This window comes from Octopus bimaculoides, chromosome 5 (genome assembly GCF_046866305.1).
Source record: "Octopus bimaculoides isolate indiv1 chromosome 5, ASM4686630v1, whole genome shotgun sequence".
NCBI classification, from domain to species: Eukaryota; Metazoa; Mollusca; class Cephalopoda; order Octopoda; family Octopodidae; genus Octopus; species Octopus bimaculoides.
In genome coordinates this window covers 92,216,100-92,237,943 of record NC_142932.1, presented here as the reverse complement: position 1 = coordinate 92,237,943, position 21,844 = coordinate 92,216,100, and the positions used below count along the sequence as shown (strand labels likewise).

Sequence of the window (21,844 nt, the reverse complement as noted above, 5' to 3'; positions counted from 1 at the left end):
CTGCGCGAGGGATAAGTCGCCTGGATTGGATGGTCTACCCTACGAGCTGTATTGCCAAATGCCAGACTTGTTTGGAGACCTCTTGGCATCAGTCTACTGCAACTGGCAACAAAACGGGAGAATTCCCAGTTTCGTGAGCCGAGGTGCAGTGACATTGCTGAAGAAAGACCCAAACAAGGGGAATTTTATAGATAATTTCAGGCCCATCACTCTGCTCAACGCAGATTTGAAAATTTTGGCCAAAGTAATAGCCGAGAGGTTGGCGCTTGTCATCGATAAACTGGTCGACAAGGCGCAAACATGCGCAGTGCCGGGCAGAAGCATCCATGACAACCTCCACCTCATGCGCTACATCATGGACAGGGTAGTTAAGGATCCTGGCATGGGTGGGGCGTTGATCAATTTAGATCAATCTAAAGCCTTCGATAGGGTGGACCATCGATACCTGGCGGCCGTCCTCAGGGCGGCTGGCTTTGGTCCCGTTTTCCGCGGTTGGATCGCTGCCTTGTATAGCGGCATCCGATCGGTAATTCGGGTGAACGGTCACCTGTCAAAACCTTTCGACATCAAGCGTTCGGTCCGTCAGGGATGTCCCCTGTCGGCGCTTCTGTATGTATTGACGCTCGAACCACTACTGCGGAAGCTGGCGACACTGAGGGGTATCCCACGGGAGCTGGGTTGCGGGACGAGCGTGTCTGCATATGCGGACGATGTCACCGTCATAGTGTCGAGCGAAAAGCACGTCGAGATGCTAAGCGAGACACTTAAAGAATACGAAACGGTGACAGGAGCAAAACTTAACCCGGAAAAGTCGGTGGGTTTGCTACTCGGCACCTGGAGAAGCAAGCCTATACCGTCCAACAGTGACTCCGTAGTGGGACGCTGGACGGACGGACCGGTTAAACTGCTCGGGGTCTGGTTCAATCCGGACCTCCAGATGGATAAGAACTGGGACGAAATCACCAGTAGAGTAATCAAACTCAGCCAAACATGGGCCGAGAGAAAGTTATCTCTAAAAGGTCGGGCGGAGGTGGCTAATGCGTATATCGCATCAGTCATTGATTACCGCCTGACCGTCGTACCTTGTCCCAATGCCACCATCACGAAACTAGAACGCATACTCTTCCGCTTTCTGTGGAAGGGTGGCGTTCCGATGGTGAGGCGATCCATTTGCTGTCAACAACCGTTACATGGAGGACTGGGGATGCCGTGGTTAATGATGCGCAGACATGCGCTGAGACTGCGGCATCTCTGGAACTTCATTGAAGACGGTGAACAGGTGTGGGCGCCGTTTGTGAGGCTCGCCTTCCCGCAGCTCGTCTCACTCACCGAACTGCAAACATGGATCAAAAAGAGACCGAAACTGGGCGATTGGCACCGCGAGTGTCGCCAAGCTCTACAACAGCTCTGCCGTCCGGGATCAAACTTGTGCAACTTACAAACGACCAATGCGTTCTATAGAGGACTAGTGGAGGGGAGGTCCGACGACACTCTCGGGGCAAACCTGGGTGTCGACGAGAAATTCCTAACTCGCCTTTTCAAGACAACGTTCGGGCCGGGGCCTATGGATAATTTCCAGAGATCCCTGGCTTGGCAATGCTATCGGGACGCACTACCAGTTCGAGAGAAGGTCTACAGACACGGTTCGAAAACCACCGGACCGACCTGCCCGAGATGCGGTCAGAGCGACGAAACCGTTCTGCACGCACTCGTGCAGTGTCCAGATATTTCAGAGCTGTGGACCTTCGTCGAACGGCTGCTGTCGCGTGTGGGACGAGCCCGCTTATCGGCCAAGTCTATCGTGAATATTGTTCCGCCACCTTCCTTTAAACGGGAAGGAAAAACGGTTTACGTAACACTGATAGCTATGGCGAAAGAATGTGTGTGGTGGACGCGTTTGAAAGGTTTACAAACAAACACTTTCCTCTCTGGTCAGTCCCTCGTCAACTTTTTCAAGTACCACTTGAAAAGGAGGATGAGGATAGAGAGGAAAGCGTTGTCGAATGAAAGCTTCAATAAAAAATGGGTAAATGTGGCAAAATTGGTGAGTATGAAAGACGACACCATTTTAAGCATTAATTTGTAACAAAAAGAGAAAACGAGAGAAAAGGTACTTACTTTTATGTACATTTTGAACTGCCTGAGGTGACCTTGGTGCTTTTTTGTAGGTTTTTCACTCCAAGGATACACCTAAACTGTAAACAATATTTATTCCCGTTTTTGGGAAGATTTATAATTTTTGTACACCACACACCCCAACGATTACAATCCCTATTGATTTGACTTTTCTTTGTGTGTCCCACCCAGCCCACCTCGAAAATGAAAAACTCTACGCTTGTATTTCGTCCAATTTCTGTGTTCAGCCCTGTGTGGCTATAATAAAAACATATCTATCTATCTATCTATCTATCTAACTGTCTGTCTATCTATCCGTCTGTCTGTCTGTCTATCTATCTATCTATCTATCTATCTATCTATCTATCTATCTATCTATCTATCTAACTGTCTGTTTATCTATCCGTCTGTCTGTCTGTCTATCTATCTAACTGTCTGTCTGTCTGTCTATCTATCTAACTGTCTGTCTGTCTGTCTATGTCTATCTATCTATCTACCTATCTATCCGTCTGTCTCTGTGTCTCTGTCTGTCTGTCTCTCTCTGTATATGTGCAAGTAGGTATATATTTACAAACATCTATACCTACATGTTTGTGCATTTCTTTGTAAGCTTATAAATGTGTACATATTTATATATATACACAAACATTTTTACGCATGTGTGCATGTATATATACACCAGATCACTGTAGACACATATGTACGTAGTTTATGTGCAAATATACGTATATATGTACAGTTAGGTCGATATGTGTTCATGTACAAACATACGTGCACAAACACACACACATGCACACACGCACATACACACACATGATTAACCACACACTGGAATGGTATACGTTTACACATGTGAATATAGTTATGTATATATATGTCCATGTACGCACACACACAGGTGTATATATATACATTTTTGTCGTTGTTTACGGAGTTCACTCGTTTTTCCCTCGTTTGTTTACGTATCTCATGTTATTTGCACCGGTGACGACGTCTCGTATATGCATATGCATATATATATATATATATATATATATATATATATATATATATATATATATATATATATATATATATATATATATATATATATATACATATATATATATATATATATATATATATATATATATATATATACATATATATATACCGGAGTAAGCACATTTTCTAACAAAACTGTCCGATTAACGGGAACGTGAAACTCAGAGTAACAGTCTTTTGTTATTTTTCTGCTGCTTTTAAATAAAGTATATATATGCATATATATATATATATATATATATATATATATGATTATCCGCACACACACACTGGTAGCGTTTTAGACGATTTACTCTACCCCTCGTAGTTGAAACGTTTTCGTGTTCTAGTAATAAAATATAAAAATTGTAGACCCCCTCCCACCAAAAAAAAAAAGAACAACAAAGAAAAACGCAACCTTCTGTTTATTGCTCCACAGATCATACCAAAGTTTAAAAAGCCGTGGTAAAGGGAAAGAACAGACTATATACGTTGTTATTGATTTACCTAACGACAATCCTCATTAAACGCAGCAGACGATCAGATGAAAAAACAAACGAACAAACAAAACAAAAAACAAAAAGCACAATCGTTTAAATATTTATGAAAAATACAACTCATATTTTAAGTTGTAAGTATAGATGTGTAATAACTGTGTAAGAGTGAAGTGTACAATACTTATATAAAACGGAAAGAGCCTTCCGCAATTCAGCAACGAGGTTTTGAGACTTAATTATTACTTAAGTATTTTTATGAATGTGACTTGGGGACGCGAATTGGCTATCCACCGTCTGCGTTTCAGCAGATTTATGATCAAAGACAGGTTCCATACTTTGTTCTCTCTCTCTCTCTCTCTCTCTCTCTCTCTCTCTTTAGTCTGTGCGATGTTTTTTCCTTCTTGTTTCTTCTTTTTTATTTTTTACTCCCTGTCAGAGGGAAGAGTATGATCTAATGAAGATTTAGTTATCAATGTTAGCAGGTCGAGCGACAGTCAATCGCATAGACACGTTAGCGGAACGTAATGATCAGTAATTTCACACCAGTGAATCTAACACATAACAACAACAACAACATCAACAGCAACAACAATAATAATAATAATAATAATAATAATAATAATAATAATTAATTCGTTTTATTGGCCACAAGGGCTAATATCAATTAAAAACATGTAAGGACAAAGACAGGACGAAGGTTACAAAAGGTTTTGTCCGAAAAGGTAGGAAAGTTCGTCTAAACAGAGGAAGAAAACGGAGAAAGATATAATAAATAAATAGATAAATAAATAAATAGAACTCCCAAAGGGGGAGGCGCTTCGAAAAAGGAAAGGTTATACGTGGAAAAACCCATAAAATCACGGGAGCCTGGTCAGAAAAAATAAGAAAGGGGTATAGAGCCCTTTCTCCTTTTACATTACTTTTTTCTTTTTTTTTTAATAATTATAATAATAATAATAATAAGTAGTGAGCAGAAGTAGTGGGGGAGCATCATAGCCATGTGTTGAGAGGAATTCCTTGAGGTTTGAATAATTCACCTTTGGAAACATGGGTGCTTTGCTTAACATCCTTAAACAAACCTTATTCAGGAATCGTTGGAGCAGGATGGACTACTCGACCTGAAGAAAATTCTAACTGGGCCCCACCTGCGAGGTCATGCGCTGTTTATCTTGATATGAGATCACCATGTCGCACACATTTGGTTGTGTTGCATGTACCTGGTGTACCCTTATCAGACGGGTAGTCATGATGGGTATAATGGGCTTCGTATATTTTACCCCGTGTCACTTTGATGGCATGCACTGCTCTCTCACTCCATAATAATAATAATAATAATAATAATAATAATAATAATAATAATAATAATCCTTTTTACTAACGGTACAAGGCCTGAAATCTGTGGGACTAGTGGATTACATCGACCCCAGTTCTTTACAAACTCAACGAAATACCGCTAAGCATTTTGCCCGGCGCGCTAATAATTCTTCTAGCTCGCCGCCTTAATAATAATAATAATAACAATAATAATAATTAATTCGTTTTATTGGCCAGAAGGGCTAATATCAATTAAAAACATGTAAGGACAAAGACAGGACGAAGGTTACAAAAGGTTTTGTCCGAAAGGATAGGAAAATCCTTTCTATTATAGGCACAAGGCCTGAATTTTTTAATTTTTTTTTTTGGGGGGGGGGGGTCTAGTCGATTGCATCGACCCTAGTATTTTACTGGTACTTAATTTATCGACCCGGAAAGGATGAAAGGCAAAGTCGACCTCGGCGGAATTTCAACTCAGAACGAAGCAGCAGACGAAAAACTGCTAAGCATTTCGCCCAGCGCGCTAACGATTCTGCCAGCTTGTCGTCTTAATAACAACAACAACAGCAACAATAATAATAATAATCCTTTCTTCGGAAGCACAAGGCCTCAAATTTGGGGGAAGAGATTAAGTCGATTACATCGACTCCAAGTGCTCAACTAGTACTTATTTTTATCGGTCCCAAGATGATGAAACGCTACGTCGGCTACGGCGCAATTTGAACTCACAACGTAAAGATCCAGAACAAATACCGCTAGGCATTTCCCGACGCTTCTATATAAATAGGAAGTTAAAAATTATGGCCAGTCATATAGAGTGACTTTTGGTTTCGCGCCTGTGAATCGCTCTGAAGTATGGGCGACTCGTCATTAGACTACAAGCAAGCTGGGGAGTCGCTTTGAAAGGTTTAGTCCCCCCACAAAAGCAAACCCCAATAAACCTGGTGCTTATTCTAATGTTCTCTCTCTCTTTCTGTCTGTCTTTCTCTCTGTCTTTCTTTCTTGTTTTTACCGAATTGCAAAGTTGCCGTGGTCGTGCGGGGAAACGCACACAGAAGACAAGCGTCTCTCAGTTTTCTTCTGCCAAATCAGATCACAAGGTTTTGGTTAGTTTGGGGCTAGAATAAGACAGACTATCTAACTTGTCACGCAATGTGCTTGAACCCGGAACCTTGTGCTTGGGAAGCAAACATCTTACCACACAACCATGCCTGCGTTATATATATATGTATGTATGAATGTATTTATATAAGTATGTATGCATATGTATATATGTGTGGATGTTATGTATGTATGTAAGTATATGTATGTATGTATGTTTAGATATATATATATATATATATATATATATATATATTAGAAATATAATCTCTCAGAGAGATTTAAGCAGTAGTGGAGCGACAAAGTTGTAGTATATTGTCAACTTAATGTGACAATCCCAATAAGGGAACACACTACTGCTGTTTAGCCCTAGGAAGCTGGACCGCTTAAATCTCTCTGAGAGATTTAGAAATATTATATTTCTAATTTTGCTGATCAGTGAATGAACTTCACTATGATTTACATAAGTTTGTGAAGGCGAAACAGGCCCCTCTATCCAGCTGGTAAGCTACTTCAGGCTGATGACGAGCAAAGACTCAGAAACATGTCCCTGAATGCTGGCTAGGCTGGGTGGGGGAGCTTGTCTCCCCTTCACAAACTTAAGGACACAGTAATTGTGTCAAGGCCGACAGGAAGCGGTCCAGCAGTAGTGTGTTCCCTTATTGGGATTGTCACATTAAGTTGACAATATACTACAACTTTATATATATATATATATATATATATATATATATATATATATATATATATATATATATATATATATATATATCAAACAATAAGCAACACGGATTTCAAAAGTGATTGCAGTACGCACGTTTCATGCTACTTCAATTTATTTAAGTAATGTGAGCATTACCTTAAATGCAATATGAAGAGCAATCTTCAGCTGCACGAAAAAATGCAGAAAAAAGACATATTACAAATGTGGCAACATATTAAAACCAAGTGGGAGAGACCCTGCTATGTCAAGATAGACTTATATATTCTTCCTCACATTTGGATTTTATGTATGCTCTCTCCCACTTGGTTTTAATATGTTGCCACATTTGTAATATGTCTTTTTTCTGCATTTTTTCGTGCAGCTGAAGATTGCTCTTCATATTGCATTTAAGGTAATGCTCACATTACTTAAATAAATTGAAGTAGCATGAAACGTGCGTACTGCAATCACTTTTGAAATCCGTGTTGCTTATTGTTTGATTTTAATCACCCATCCTTTTGGGATGTGATCTTCGGGTGCCTTCGCATAAGTACCATATTCAAGCCTTGAATCTATATCTAAACCGTATATATATATATATATATATATATATATACATACATACATACATCTATCTATCTATCTATCTCTCTCGGCGATTATATATATATATATATATATATATATATATATATATATATATATATATGCGAGTAAAAATAAATACAAAAAAAGGTGGATTTTTTTGTATGATTGTGTATAGAGGAATATATTATTTTGCTTAAAAGAGTTCCAACACTGTCTGTTTTTTATGTTTTATTTATATTCCTGCAGAACTAATGTGGGGTATAGAATATGGAATATACAATATATAATATAATATACAATATATAATATAAAATAAAATAAAAATGGATGGCACCATGAAATAAAGTATTGAATGTAGATGAAATATTGAGTGTTCAATATAAAGGATCAAATATATAAATATATAAATATAAATATATATATATAAAGGCGACTCGAGTTTCAGGGCTATTTCCCTTCGTCATGGCCGGTATGACAGTCTTTAACAGACATATATATATATAAAATCGCCTTCTCAAATACCGAAGGACAGCACCCACGACCCGTTTCAGGACCCCCCAAAATGGAGGTGGAAGGCAGGAAGTCGGGGTAGGATTTATCCCGAGACCGGAAATATGGCCTGAATGCCTGTGAACTCTACAAAAGTCTTATAAGGGCCAGGTGTTATAAGGGCACAAAACTGAGCGACGCATTAAGTCTAGGCACAGTGCTATGTATGTGTGTGCTAGTGTGTATGTATGTGTGTGTGTGTGTGTGTGTGTGTGTGTGTGTGTGTGTGTGTGTGTGTAAAGTTATAGATATGATATATGCGCACACATATTAGTACCTATACAAGGTCCCACTAACATTTTCCTAACTTGTGACTCTTTTCTTGTCTCTCTCTGTCTCACTCCCGTCTCTCTCTTTCTCTTTAATTCCTTAAACTTTTTAACGTGTCCGTATGACACAGAGCTGCTAGCTGTATAAAATTATACTTACTCTTTTACTCTTTTACTTGTTTCAGTCTTTTGATTGTGGCAATGCTGGAGCACCGCCTTTAGTTGAGCAAATCGATCCCAGGACTTATTCTTTAGAAGCCTAGTACTTATTCTATCGGTCTCTTTTGACGAACCGCTAAGTTACGGGGACATAAGCACACCAGCATCGGTTGTCAAGCAATGTTGGGGGGACAAACACACACATACAAACATATACACACACATACATATATATATATATATATATATACATATATACGACGGGCTTCTTTCAGTTTCCGTCTACCAAATCCACTCACAAGGCGTTGGTCGGCTCGAGGCTATAGTAGAAGACACTTGCCCAAGATGCCACGCAGTGGGACTGAACCCGGGACCATGTGGCTGGTAAGCTAGCTACTTACCACACAGCCACTCCTACAAAGGCGGCGAGCTGGCGGAAACATTAGCACGCCGGGCGAAATGCTTAGCAGTATTTTGTCTGCTGCTACGTTCAGAGTTCAAATTCCGCCGAGGTCGACTTTGTCTTTCATCCTTTCGGCGTCGATTAAATAAGTACCAGTTACGCACTGGGGTTGATATAATCGACTTAATCCGTTTGTCTATCCTTGTTTGTCCCCTCTGTGTGTAGCCCCTTGTGGGTAGTAAAGAAATAACACAGCCACTCCTACTTATAAATGAATATATTGTAAATGCTGGAGTTTTGAGTGTTACGATACTAACATCTATAGACACTCAGATACACTGCTTACATTCTGCATTCCACACACACAGACACACACACATACGTACAAAGTGTGTGTGAGAGATACAGAGAAACGCTTGCGTGGATCGCACGCAAACATACAATATTATGTACACTTTCTCTAACTCGTGCAGATAGTCGCCAACACACAGACACAATTGTGAGAGAGGCATGTACACGAAGAAATTAAAGCCTATACACACGCACAAACACACACACACACACACGCACACACGTACATAATGAAGCAGGCATAACATCTAAAACGCAGATACTTTGAGCGGTAAACTCACACATAGAGACACTTGCAAGCATGCACACAAACATACGTATAGAAAGACGTGAACGACAAAATAACCGTCACGCTCTTACGCTCAGAGGTGTCAAGCGATAGAGCGATACACACAAACACAAGGGGAAGGCAACATAAACACACACTGAAGCATTAAGAAGATTCGGTGATAGACAGACGTACGCACATGCTTGCGGATGCGGATGTATGCATCTAGCGTCTACCCGTTCGAACACATGCAAACACTTGCGGACATAAACACAAACAACCACACACTGCGGTAGAAAAAGGACACGCAGGTATACACCTATATACAGAAACATAAACGAAGGCTGATCCATGCATCGATAACATTCATATATATACACATGTACGCAGGTGCACACAAGCTCACAAATATAAACACACGCGCACACACACGCACACGTGCACACGTGCACGCGTAAACCCGCTCGCACTCTCACACACACGCACACACGCTCTCGCACTCTCACAGTCGCACATTCATACTCGCACACTCACACCCTCACTTGCACAGACACACACACACACACGTACACACACGCACGCGCACTGACTTGCACAGGCACACAAATACACTCTCTCTCGCTTGCACACACTCACACTAATACTCACGCACTCATACAATCTCTTTCTCTTTCTCTCTCCCTCTCTCTCACCCTCACAAGCACACACGCACTGGCACATAGGCACGCACACACACACAGGCACGCGCACACACACTCACTCGTACAGACACACATAAGCTCCCCCACACACACACTCGCACAGGCACACGCACACATTCACACACGCATATACACATACACTCACACACACACATAACAACTAGCACTGAAACATGCGCACACACACCGATACACTTTACTAGCACTGAGACGATACTGCTGCACAAAAACACAGACATTAAGGAGAAGTCGATACATCATACACACACACACGCACACAGTAACCGACACACATACACATATACATTGACATCATAGGCTGCTACACCACGAGCCACATACATAAACAGACACACACACACACACACACACACGCACACACTTATATACAAATTCACACACGCACACGTACGCTCATCCGTGTTCACGTCAAAAGGTAAAAATGAAAAGAAAAAAGGAAAGAAAAGAAAAAAAAGAAGTTCGTAAAGCGTTGAGCAAGAAGAGTTTTTAAGCTTTTTATTCACATTGATTTGCGTACACTCCTAAACACGCATCTCACCCGAACTCAACTCTCAAGCCTTGTCAGCTATTCAGTTTACATCGCTTGTTACACGGCACCGGGTGTGTTCGGAGACGAACAGCTAGCGTACTACATCAATAACTACCACTAGAACTTTGCAAATAACAAGTACAACAACAATAAAAACAACAACAGCAGTAATTATAGCATGTAAAACAATAACAAAGTTTTTTAAAAAAATTTTATTCCCTGAGAGACCTTCACTCACCCATGCTGTAGAAATTTAGCCGCCACTACAACAGTCACACATATATATATATATACCATTCCGTTCAGTCATTCATATCTATCTATCTATCTATCTATCTATCTATCTATCTATCTATCTATCTATCTATCTATCATGTTAATTATACACATATAAACTGTGAGTACTTTACATATTTCTACTCATACACACGCTTAAATACGAACTCATTATCTCATACATTACGGCGATAATAATTTTATATACGCACACACTTGTATATTAAGATATTAATTACACTAATTATATATATATGTATGTATGTATGTACGAGTGTATCAATGTATACACATACCGTTAATAGAAATATAAGCAAACACACAAACATTCTTATAGACACTAACGCACGTCCACACACACACTGGTGTGAACTTACACACACACTGGTGTGAACTTACACGCACGCACACACACACAAACTTGCATTATAGCAGTATACAGGAGAAAAGCTATACAACTCACCCACATATAACCATCTGTAGTGACACACACACACTACTCACACACGCTATACAAATATATATATAAACAGATGAATACAGGCTCACACATGCGTACACACAGACACACACACAGGCAAACATAGCCGGCACGCGCACGCGCGGAGACACTGACAGACACACGAGCGCGCTGACACATACACACTGACACACACACACACACACACACACACACACGTACAGGCGAACACACGAACACACGCATACATACATATAACAACTTTCAAACAGTCGTCCGTCATTTAGGGGGAAAGTTTTCTCTGAAACAGACGATCGACATTTTTTCTTCTCTTTTCCCCCGTTTATTTACTAAGAAGAAGAAAAAAATTGGTTGAAATTGTTTTGTTTTATTACTTCACATCTTTCTCGGAGATTTTGTTTATTTATAATTGTATATAATATATATTTTCTTTTAAAATTTTCATTGCATTTTGGGTTTAAATTTACATATATATATATATAAATATCGTCGTCACGTCTTTTTTTCTCACGCTGGACACATTCATAACATCACTTTTCTTCTAAAGTCTAAATGTTCTCGGATTGTACAACATTGCTGCACTTAGCATGGATTCTAACTCGATAATTTGTTGTGGATGTCTTCTCTTAATAGGTAAGTTGCATAATGTTTCCTTTTAATTTGTGTTGTGAAATTGTGTCATTAGCATTTGTCATTTATCATTACACTGGAGTTAATCATATAAAACCAGGTGCAATGTACATACATAGATACATACATAGATACATACATACATACATATATACATATATATATATATATATATATATATATATATATATATATATATATATATATATATATATATATTTTCATTCATTCATAAATATATGATATACATGTATATATTACATAATACAAAGTGGTATTAAAGCGTCCGTTACAATGCGTAAGAATATTTGTACTACCCTTCGTCGTAAGTTCAAACACTGCCGAGGTCCAAATTTGTCTTTCATTCTTTCTGGGTCGGCATATAGATAATAATAATAATAATAATAATAATAATAATGATAATAATAATGCAGCTCTAACTCTCTCCGAGTGTCACATACTGGATGATCCACTGGATAAAGCAGGATATTGAATCGAGAGGATGTCTGTGTCTGCTCGCTAAGAACATAAAACAAAAAAAATATTCGTCCGAAGTTCGGATAGATAAAACTCAGAGTAACGATTTATGAAGTTTTCAGTCTTCCCCATTACTAAGTTTGATATTGCATTCTACTTCTTTCTAGCACTCACTTTTCCCTCACTGAGATGTCTGTATGTATGTATAAACGGATGTATATGTGTATGTGTGTGTGTGTGTAGGTGACGTATATATGCAATGTGCGTGAGTGTATGTATATAAAGGCAGATGCATATATGCGTGTGTATGTATATATATATATATAGGCAGATATATATAGGTGCATATGTACGTGTATATGTATATATAGGCATATGTGTGTGTGTGTGTGTGTGTGTGTGTGTGTGAGTATATATATATATATATATATGTGCGTGTGTGTGTGTGTGTTTATATATGTGTATTTGTCGTAGTGTACGTGAATATGCATATGTGTTGAATGTTGTTACGGATAATATAATGCATCTCTCTCTCTCTCTCTCTCTCTCTCTCTCTCTCTCTATCTATCTATCTATCTATCATATATACATATATACACGCAGTATGAAACTTGCTTGAGTGCATACATGCTGTGTACACGTTGTATGTTTTAAGTGCACCTTGCTTTTTAATATTGCATATTTATATAGCTATGTGTGCTATAATAATTGCATAATAAACCTACATACAGCTGGAAGACCGTGCTCTAGTATGGATTTGACAGCGGTGGCTGAAACAAACAAAGGAGAATATATACATGCATAAATGTGTGTAGACACGTAATGTAATATGTTATATAGAATATGACAAATATCAAATGTTTATCACATCTTTCGCTGTATCAGTATGTGTATATCATGTTGTATGCTTGTGTGTACGAAGATAGCTACCGAGTGTCTGATCGAACTGTGTGGCTATTGTGTTCATTCATATTCTGTCTAAACTATCCATCCTTCTATCTATCAATCTATATACATGTAAACATGTCAGCTCATCTATCCGCCTGTTTATCCGTCTCCCCTTCCATCCATCTGTCCATCTCGCCTTCTCATTTGTCTGTCCATTTGTCTGTCCATTTGTCTACATAATGCTCGATTCCTCCAACCGTCTGTCTTTCCGTACATCTCTCTATCCGTCTGACCGTCAGATTGTCACTCTCTCTCGCTTCCTGTATATCTATCTATCTATCTATCTATCTATCTATCTATCTATCTATCTATCTATCTATCTATCTATCTATCTATCTATCTACATATATATATATATATATATATATATATGTTATATATCTGGCTGTCTGTATCTATGCATCTGTCTGTCCACTCATCCTTCCATGCATTTATCTGCTTGGATTTCTATATATCTATCTATATCCATATGTATATTTTTATTAAGAGGCAAAATGTCGACACGAAGACACACAAGAAAGATAATGAACTGCAGTTAGGGGTTCAAATGTCTCAGGATCTGTTTCGTTATGTATTTAGCGAAAAACATATAACAATTTCTTCCATGCAAAATCTATTTGCGGAAATTCCCTATGTGGCCAATATACTGAGAATGCCACCACCTGCATTTGGTTCCCAACAAATTCCAAGACGAGGGATTTTTCACTAAAACTTTTAACGTCAAAGCACCGGAGATATCTTTTTATGCTGAGTCTCCCCAACTATGCTGGGGTTCCCCAACTATGCTTGTTTAGTCAAACAAATCGATCCTAGTGCTTTTAAGTATTTAAGTCTTGTACTTATTCTATCGACTCTTTTAACAAACTGCTAAGTTATTGGGACATAAACCAACCATTATCAGTTGTTGGTTAGCAACACAAAGAAACATATACACACATGTATATACATATACATACGTGTGTGTGTATATATGCATATATATGCACACAGGTATACGTACATACAAATATGTGTGTGTATACATATATAATACATACATGCGTACAAATATATATATATATATACATTTACTTACATGCATACAAATATATATATATATATATACACACGTACATGCAAATAAATAAATATATATACACATACATACATGCATACAAATACATACATGCATACAAATAAATATATATACACGCGTACATACATGCATATGAATAAATATATATACACATACATACATACATACATACATACATACAAACAAATATGTATGTATGTTTGTTTGTTTGTATGTATGTATGTATGTATGTATGTATGTATGTATGTATGTATGTATGTATGTATGTATGTATGTACACGCACTCATATACAACATACGTCTTCCTAATTCCGTCTACCAAATTCACTCACAAGGCTTCGGTCGGCTCGGGGGTCATGTTAGGAAACACTTCCCGAAAGTGACATGCAGGGGACTAGACCCAAGTCTACAGGACTGGGAAGCAAGCTTCGTAACCGTGCAGCTACGTTCGCGCCTTGTTCAATTTATTTGACAACTTTCAGGGATTCCAAAGTCATATCATATCTCTCTCCCTTTCTCTCCCTCTCCCTCTCCCCTTCTCTCTTTCAGTCGTTACTTTTCGGTGTCCCTTAAGAGTCCGTGCAGACACCGACCACTCCATCCATGCTGCGAACTGTCGCCAGATCTATCTATCTATCTATCTATCTATCTATCTATCTATCTATCTATCTATCTATCTATCGTTATGTCTATCTGCCTGTCTGTGTCTGAATCAATCTGTCTGTCTAATTAAAAAGCAAAATAAAGTGATCCAAGGGAAATTATTCAATTAGGTCAATGACATGAAGTTTCAGACTCAATTTTTATTCTTAATTTTCTGAAAACATTTCGTCAACATACCTAACAGTTGGTTCCATAGTTAGAATTATGTGAATCCAATTTTTGTTGTTACTACTACTACTACTACTACTACTACTACTACTACTACTACTACTACTACTACTACTACTACTACTACTACACCATAAAAAAATAGTGCTGAACGGCGTTATAGGTTTGGAGTATACATGTGTCTGCGTTTGGCTGTCTATCTGTCTATCTATTAACGCAAATGCATATATATGGCCGTGTAGTAAGTAGATTGCTTACCAACTACATGGTTCCAGGTTCAGTCCCACTGCGTGGCATCTTGTTAGTGGATTTGGTAGACGGAAGCTGAAATAAGCCCGTCATTTATATATATGTGTGTGTGTGTGTGTGTGTGTGTGTGTGTGTGTGTCTGTGTCTGTGTTTGTCTTCCTAACATCGCTTGACGACCGATACTGGTGTGTTCACGTCCCCCGTAACCTAGCGGTTCGGCAAAAGACACCGATAGAATAAGTACTAGGCTTACAAAGAATAAATCCTGGGGTCGATTTGCTCGACTAAAAGCGCTGCTCCAGCATGACCTCAGTCACATAACTGAAACAATTAAAAGAATAAAACAAAAACAAAAAAAAAATAGAATATATACGCGAGGGAAAATCTGTGTGCATATGAATGCGTAAATGCTTGTCTAGACACAAATGCGCTTATGTATAAATGCATACCTTTCTACACACACGCACATAAATATACAAATATGCACAGCATGTATATATGAACTTGCATGTGTTTATATGTACTTATACATACAAATGTATTAGCATTTATATGAGTGTGTAAATGTATATATGTTTACAGAAATATATATATTATATGATTGAACGCACGTGTCATCTTTGCAAGTAAGTTTTAACTAATATATATATATATATATATGCATATATGTACACACACACACACACACACACACAATAACAACAGCAATACCAATACATAAACAAGTGGGAGAGCATCAAAATATTGTGTAGGGTATATATGTGTGTATATATATATACATATGTAAAACATATATGTATGTATATATATATATATATATATATATATATATATATATAATATACATGCATGTATATATATATACAATATATATGTATGTATATATATACGTATATATATATATATATATATATGTATATATATATATATATATATATATATATATATATATATATATATATATATATATATATATATATATATATATATATATACACACACAAGGGTAGATGAACTACAAAGTGTATTACTTAAAGTTTCGCACACACGCAACACGTCTCTGTTACGCACACACGCAAAAAAGGTCTATGATCTTTCGGATGAACAGATGCCGTTGAAAGGCGTCTGAAAAACATGGTTGTCATGCGTGTGTGAATCTTTCAAGTTACACGCCAGCGGATCACCAATTCAGTGTGTGTGTGTGTTTGTGCGTGTATACATATAGACTTCCATACATATATATAGAACTTAGCAAATTATTTTTGAGTGTACTGGGGGTCGATCTAATCGACTGGCCCCTCCATCAAAATTTCGGGCCTTGTGCCTACAACAGAAAAGCATATATATATATATAAATATATGTATATATACACACACACACACACACACACACACACACACACACACACACACACACATATATATATATATATATATATATATATAAATATATATATATATAAATAAGGCGGCGAGCTGGCAGAAACGTTAGCACGCCGGGCGAAATGCTTAGCGGTGTTTCGTTTGCCGCTACGTTCTGAGTTCGAATTCCGCCGAGGTCGACTTTGCCTTTCATCCTTTCGGGGTCGATTAAATAAGTACCAGTTACGCACTGGGTTCAATATAATCGACTTAATCCGTTTGTCTGTCCTTGTTTGTCCCCTCTGTGTGTAGCCCCTTGTGGGTAGTAAAGAAATAACACACACACACACACACACATATATATATATATACACACATAATTACTTACATTCAAATATGCACACATACATACATATTCACTCACAAAATTTGCTATATCTGTCTAGTTAGTAATTTCGAGGTTTCATTACTAGCAGAACGCTCAGCAACCAACAGACGATTTCAAATTAGTTACTAAATTATTTGCTACATTTTTATGAAAGTAGCGAGATACTATGATGATATATATTCACTGTACTATTGTACTGAGTACATGATATTCATTGTCTATAAATACAGTGTAGATTGTGTCTTTAGGTATGTATATACCATATATGTGTTTATAAGTATGTATATAACATATTTATGTACATATTGATGTATATATGATAACTGTTATATATAAGTGTATAATCATGTATCATAAACATTATATCTATATATAGAGTATATATTTATTCTCAATATATGTAAGTGCTATATATATAGATATATATTACGCGTATAATGCGGCGAGCTGGCAGAAACGTTAGCACGCTGGGCTTAGCAGTATTTCGTCTGTCTTTACGTTCTGAGTTCAAATTCCACTGAGGTTGACTTTGCCTTTTCTCCTTTCGAGGTCGATAAATTAAGTACCAGTGGCGTACTGGGGACAATTTAATCGACTGGCCCCCTCCCCGAAAATTTCGGGCCTTGTGCCTAAAATAGAAAAGAATATATATTACGTGCTTGTGTATATATACATATACATTTGTTATTCATATATATATGGTATGTATATACACATATATCCCTATATATATTACATATATACATATGTTTACTATATATATATATATATATATATATATGTGTGTATGGGTATGTATATACATATATATTATTTATATACATATGTTTATTATGTATCTATTCATTTATATGCATCTTTTATCACGTACTTATTTCAGTTACTAGGCTGCGGCCATGCTGGGGCCTTGAAGAATTTTAGTCGAACGAGTCGATACCAGTACTTATTTTTGAATCCTGGTACTTAGTACATCGGTTAGTTTTGCTGAACCGTTAAGTTACAGAATATAAACACATCAACACACGCATACACATTCAGTTTCTATCTACCAAGTTCTCTTACAAGGCTTTGCCCGATCCAAGACTACAGTGGAAGATACTTGCCCAAGGTTCCACGCAGTGGGACTGAACCCGGGACCATGAGGCTGGAAAGCAAAATTCTTACCACACAACTACGATCGCGCCTACTTATTGCATATGTACACGTTTGTATACATTTTGGATATATATTTATGTATGAAATGTGTCTGCATATATGTATGTGTAATTTGTATACAGCAAAGATACATTTTACACACACACACACACACACACACACACACACACACACACACACACACACACACACACACACACACACACACACACACATACACACTGCTATGGAAAACGTGGTCATGTCCGATATGCGCAAATCAAGTGTAATAAGAATTTTGTATGTTGTCTCCAGTGTGAATTGATGTCACCGAAAATGTGCAAATGCGTCACAGGAGCGAACGGAGAAGAGATGGAGTACAAACTTATAATTGGTGCGTTGGAGTTCTTAACTTTAAGATATCCCATGAAATATATTCTTTGAAATATTGGAGTTTGTGTGTATGTATTTCTTTTTTAGAAGTAATTGATATTTCCTGTTACTTAGGCGACCCAATTAGCTGTTGTAGACAATCTTCCACTGCTAATTAATAGTACAGCGAAGAAAGTATAAGGAACTTCGTAAACTATCTTAGCAATATAGCCACCATAAATATTTTTATTCCGGGTTAGGGGCAAATACGTTTTGTGGGCAAGAGAGAAAACTGAGCTGGTATGGACATGGGATAAGTCCTTAGGATGGTTGGTGAGCCAAAAAGCCAAAATAAAAGAATGTAGAACAAAAAAGAAAAAAAAAAGAAGGTAAATGTTACCTTCTCGAGTCAAGCCGACTCATAAGGGTCGGTTGCACGGTTTCCGTGGCGTATAAATTCCTCACCTGGACGGGACGCTAGTTCATCGCAGGATTACTCATTTTGCCACCTGAGTGAATTGGATCAACGTGAAATGAATTTTTTTGCTCAAGAACGCAACGCGTCGCCCGGTCCGTGAATCGAAACCGCAATCTTACGAACATGGATCCAACACTCTAACCACTAAGACACGCGCCTCCAACCATGTGAGCATGTGGACAAATCTGATTTGGAGACCCTATTATCACGAAGGGGTTGACAGAGATATGCAACAAATGGCGTGAGCTGGCCAATCGATGAATGCTAAGAGATGTTGGTGATGATATAGCTATCCAAACGTGTGTTTGTATGTGGAAATTATGTATGAACTTTTATTTCCACACACACACACACGTGTGCGTATTAATGTGTGTGTATATGAACAGAGCGTTTCGAGAATGCATCGACCTGGTCGGCCACAGCCGGTTCAACCGTGACCCATCTACTTGTCCCATGTGATTTCTTTGATCATTTTCGACAACGACGGACGAAAATTTTACGTGTATGTATGAATGCACGAGTGTGCGTGTATGTGTGTTTGTGTGTGCGTGCGTAATGTACGTATATCTATGTGCACACACGCAAAAATGTGCGCGTTTGAAATGTCTAAATGCAAGTAATGTTAACTAAAAAAAGTATTTGGCAGTTGTGTAGAGTTTAAGAAACTTATTAGCGATATAAATAAGAGAATCACGGTGACATCAGAGATTGTGCGGCAACATTTCGTCATTCATGGCTGCTTTTAGATTAAATGCGACCAGTCGTTGCCAGTAAAACTTCAAAGTTGCTGTCACTATTGTATACTTAATACAAAACGCTCTGACGTACTAACACACGTACACACGTACACACGCTCACACACGCTCACACATATACATGCAGGTCACGCTCACATTCACATCGATCTTCCAGATTTTTAAGTCGTCGTATAATCCTAAAGTCTAATCTGTAATAGTAGTAGTAACTGAATTTCTGTTTAGTTCAAGGGTGAGGAAGGCACTTTACGTCTGCATAAAATTGTGCGGAAAAATGGGGGCATTTACATGTTATGGACGTAGAAAAAGCCAAAGCCGTGTGGTAGAGAAATTATCTTCAATAAACCTTGGTTCTGGGTTCGATCCGATTGTACAGACACTTGGGCAATTTATCTTGCGCCTTACGTCTAAACAAAACTTTTGAATGAAATTTGGTAAGCCGTGTGGATGACAAATTATTTTCATAAACCTTGGTTCCGGGTTCGATCCAATTAGCGCAGCGCATTGGGTGCTTATATTGTACCTTACGTTTATCAAAACTTTCGAATTAAATCTGGTGGACGAGAACTAAACGCAAATGAGCACTGTTTCTAATTTGTAAACTGGTGCGTCGAACAAACGTATCTTTATAACATTTAAATACTGTACTGTTACTCATTACGCAGACACACACCTACTAATAAATAAAAGCTAAGTTCCTGAAAAGTACTGCGTTAATAGATTCACATTCCTTTTGAATGAGGTGCCCCAACAAATACACACAACACATGCACGAACTCACACACACATACACACACGCACACGTGTTTGTGATTTTCTGTGTGTATGTTTATCTATATCTATAAATGTGCGTGCGTGTGCGTACATGTGTGTTAATGTGTATATATTACATAAATATGATTTATGTTTTTCTGTGCCTAAACATATATATGTGCGTGCGTGTGTGTGTGTGTGTGTGTGTGTGTGTGTGTGTGTGTGTGTGTATGTGTGTGTGTGTATAGGCGTGGCTGTGTGGTAAGAAGCTTGCTTCCCAATCACATGATTTTCGGTTCATGTCCCACAGCGTGGCACCTTGGTCCGTGTCTTCTACTATAAGTCTCGGGTCGACCAAAGCCTTGTGAGTGGACTTGGTAGACGGAAACTGAAAGAAGCTCGTCGTATATATATATATATATATATATATATATATATATATGTTATGTTTGTGTGTCTGTGTGTGTCCCCGCCGTCACTTTGACAACCGATGTTGGTGTGTTTATGTCCCCGTAACTCAGTGGCTCGGCAAAGAGACCGAAAGGATAAGTACTAGGCTTACAAAGAATAAGTCTTGGGGTTGATTTGCTTGACTAAATTCGGTGCTCTAGAATGGCCGCAGTCAAATGGCTGAAACAAGTAAAAGAATAAAAGAATACACACACACACAACACACGCACTCACATACTTTAAGGGTCTCGCGAAAGGCCTGGTTGGAGGCCCAACCTTCCGAGTACTTTTACTAGGCTTAGAAAAACTGAAGGACCACTGCAATAAGTGTGTGAATCTGAAAGGGTAATTAATATGTTGAATAAAATCATAATTAACTTATCCTCCTGTATTTTCTTTTACCCGAAGCCAGGAACTTTTCAGCACCCTCTCGTGTATATATATATATATATATATATATATATATATATATATATATATATATAACGATGACCACTAAAGTGCTAGCTTCCTGGTTATAAATCGATATTAATTAGTATCTGATTTTTTACCCTATGTTTTAATTTAATTATATATATATATATATACACACAT

At 38.0% G+C, this 21,844-nt stretch overlaps 1 protein-coding gene across 2 annotated transcripts in view; it reads left to right on the top strand.

Annotated features, from left to right (window-relative positions):
- The first annotated feature begins 11,605 nt into the window (after nucleotides 1-11,605).
- LOC106880012 (inactive tyrosine-protein kinase 7) overlaps nucleotides 11,606-21,844 on the top strand; it is a 420,029-nt gene continuing 409,790 nt past the window's right edge. For both annotated transcript variants that reach the window (XM_089352635.1, XM_089352634.1), the window contains exon 1: nucleotides 11,606-11,981. In XM_089352635.1, the coding sequence (XP_089208761.1) occupies nucleotides 11,936-11,981 (46 nt within the window). In that variant the 5' untranslated portion in view covers nucleotides 11,606-11,935. The remainder of the gene's footprint in view (nucleotides 11,982-21,844) is intronic.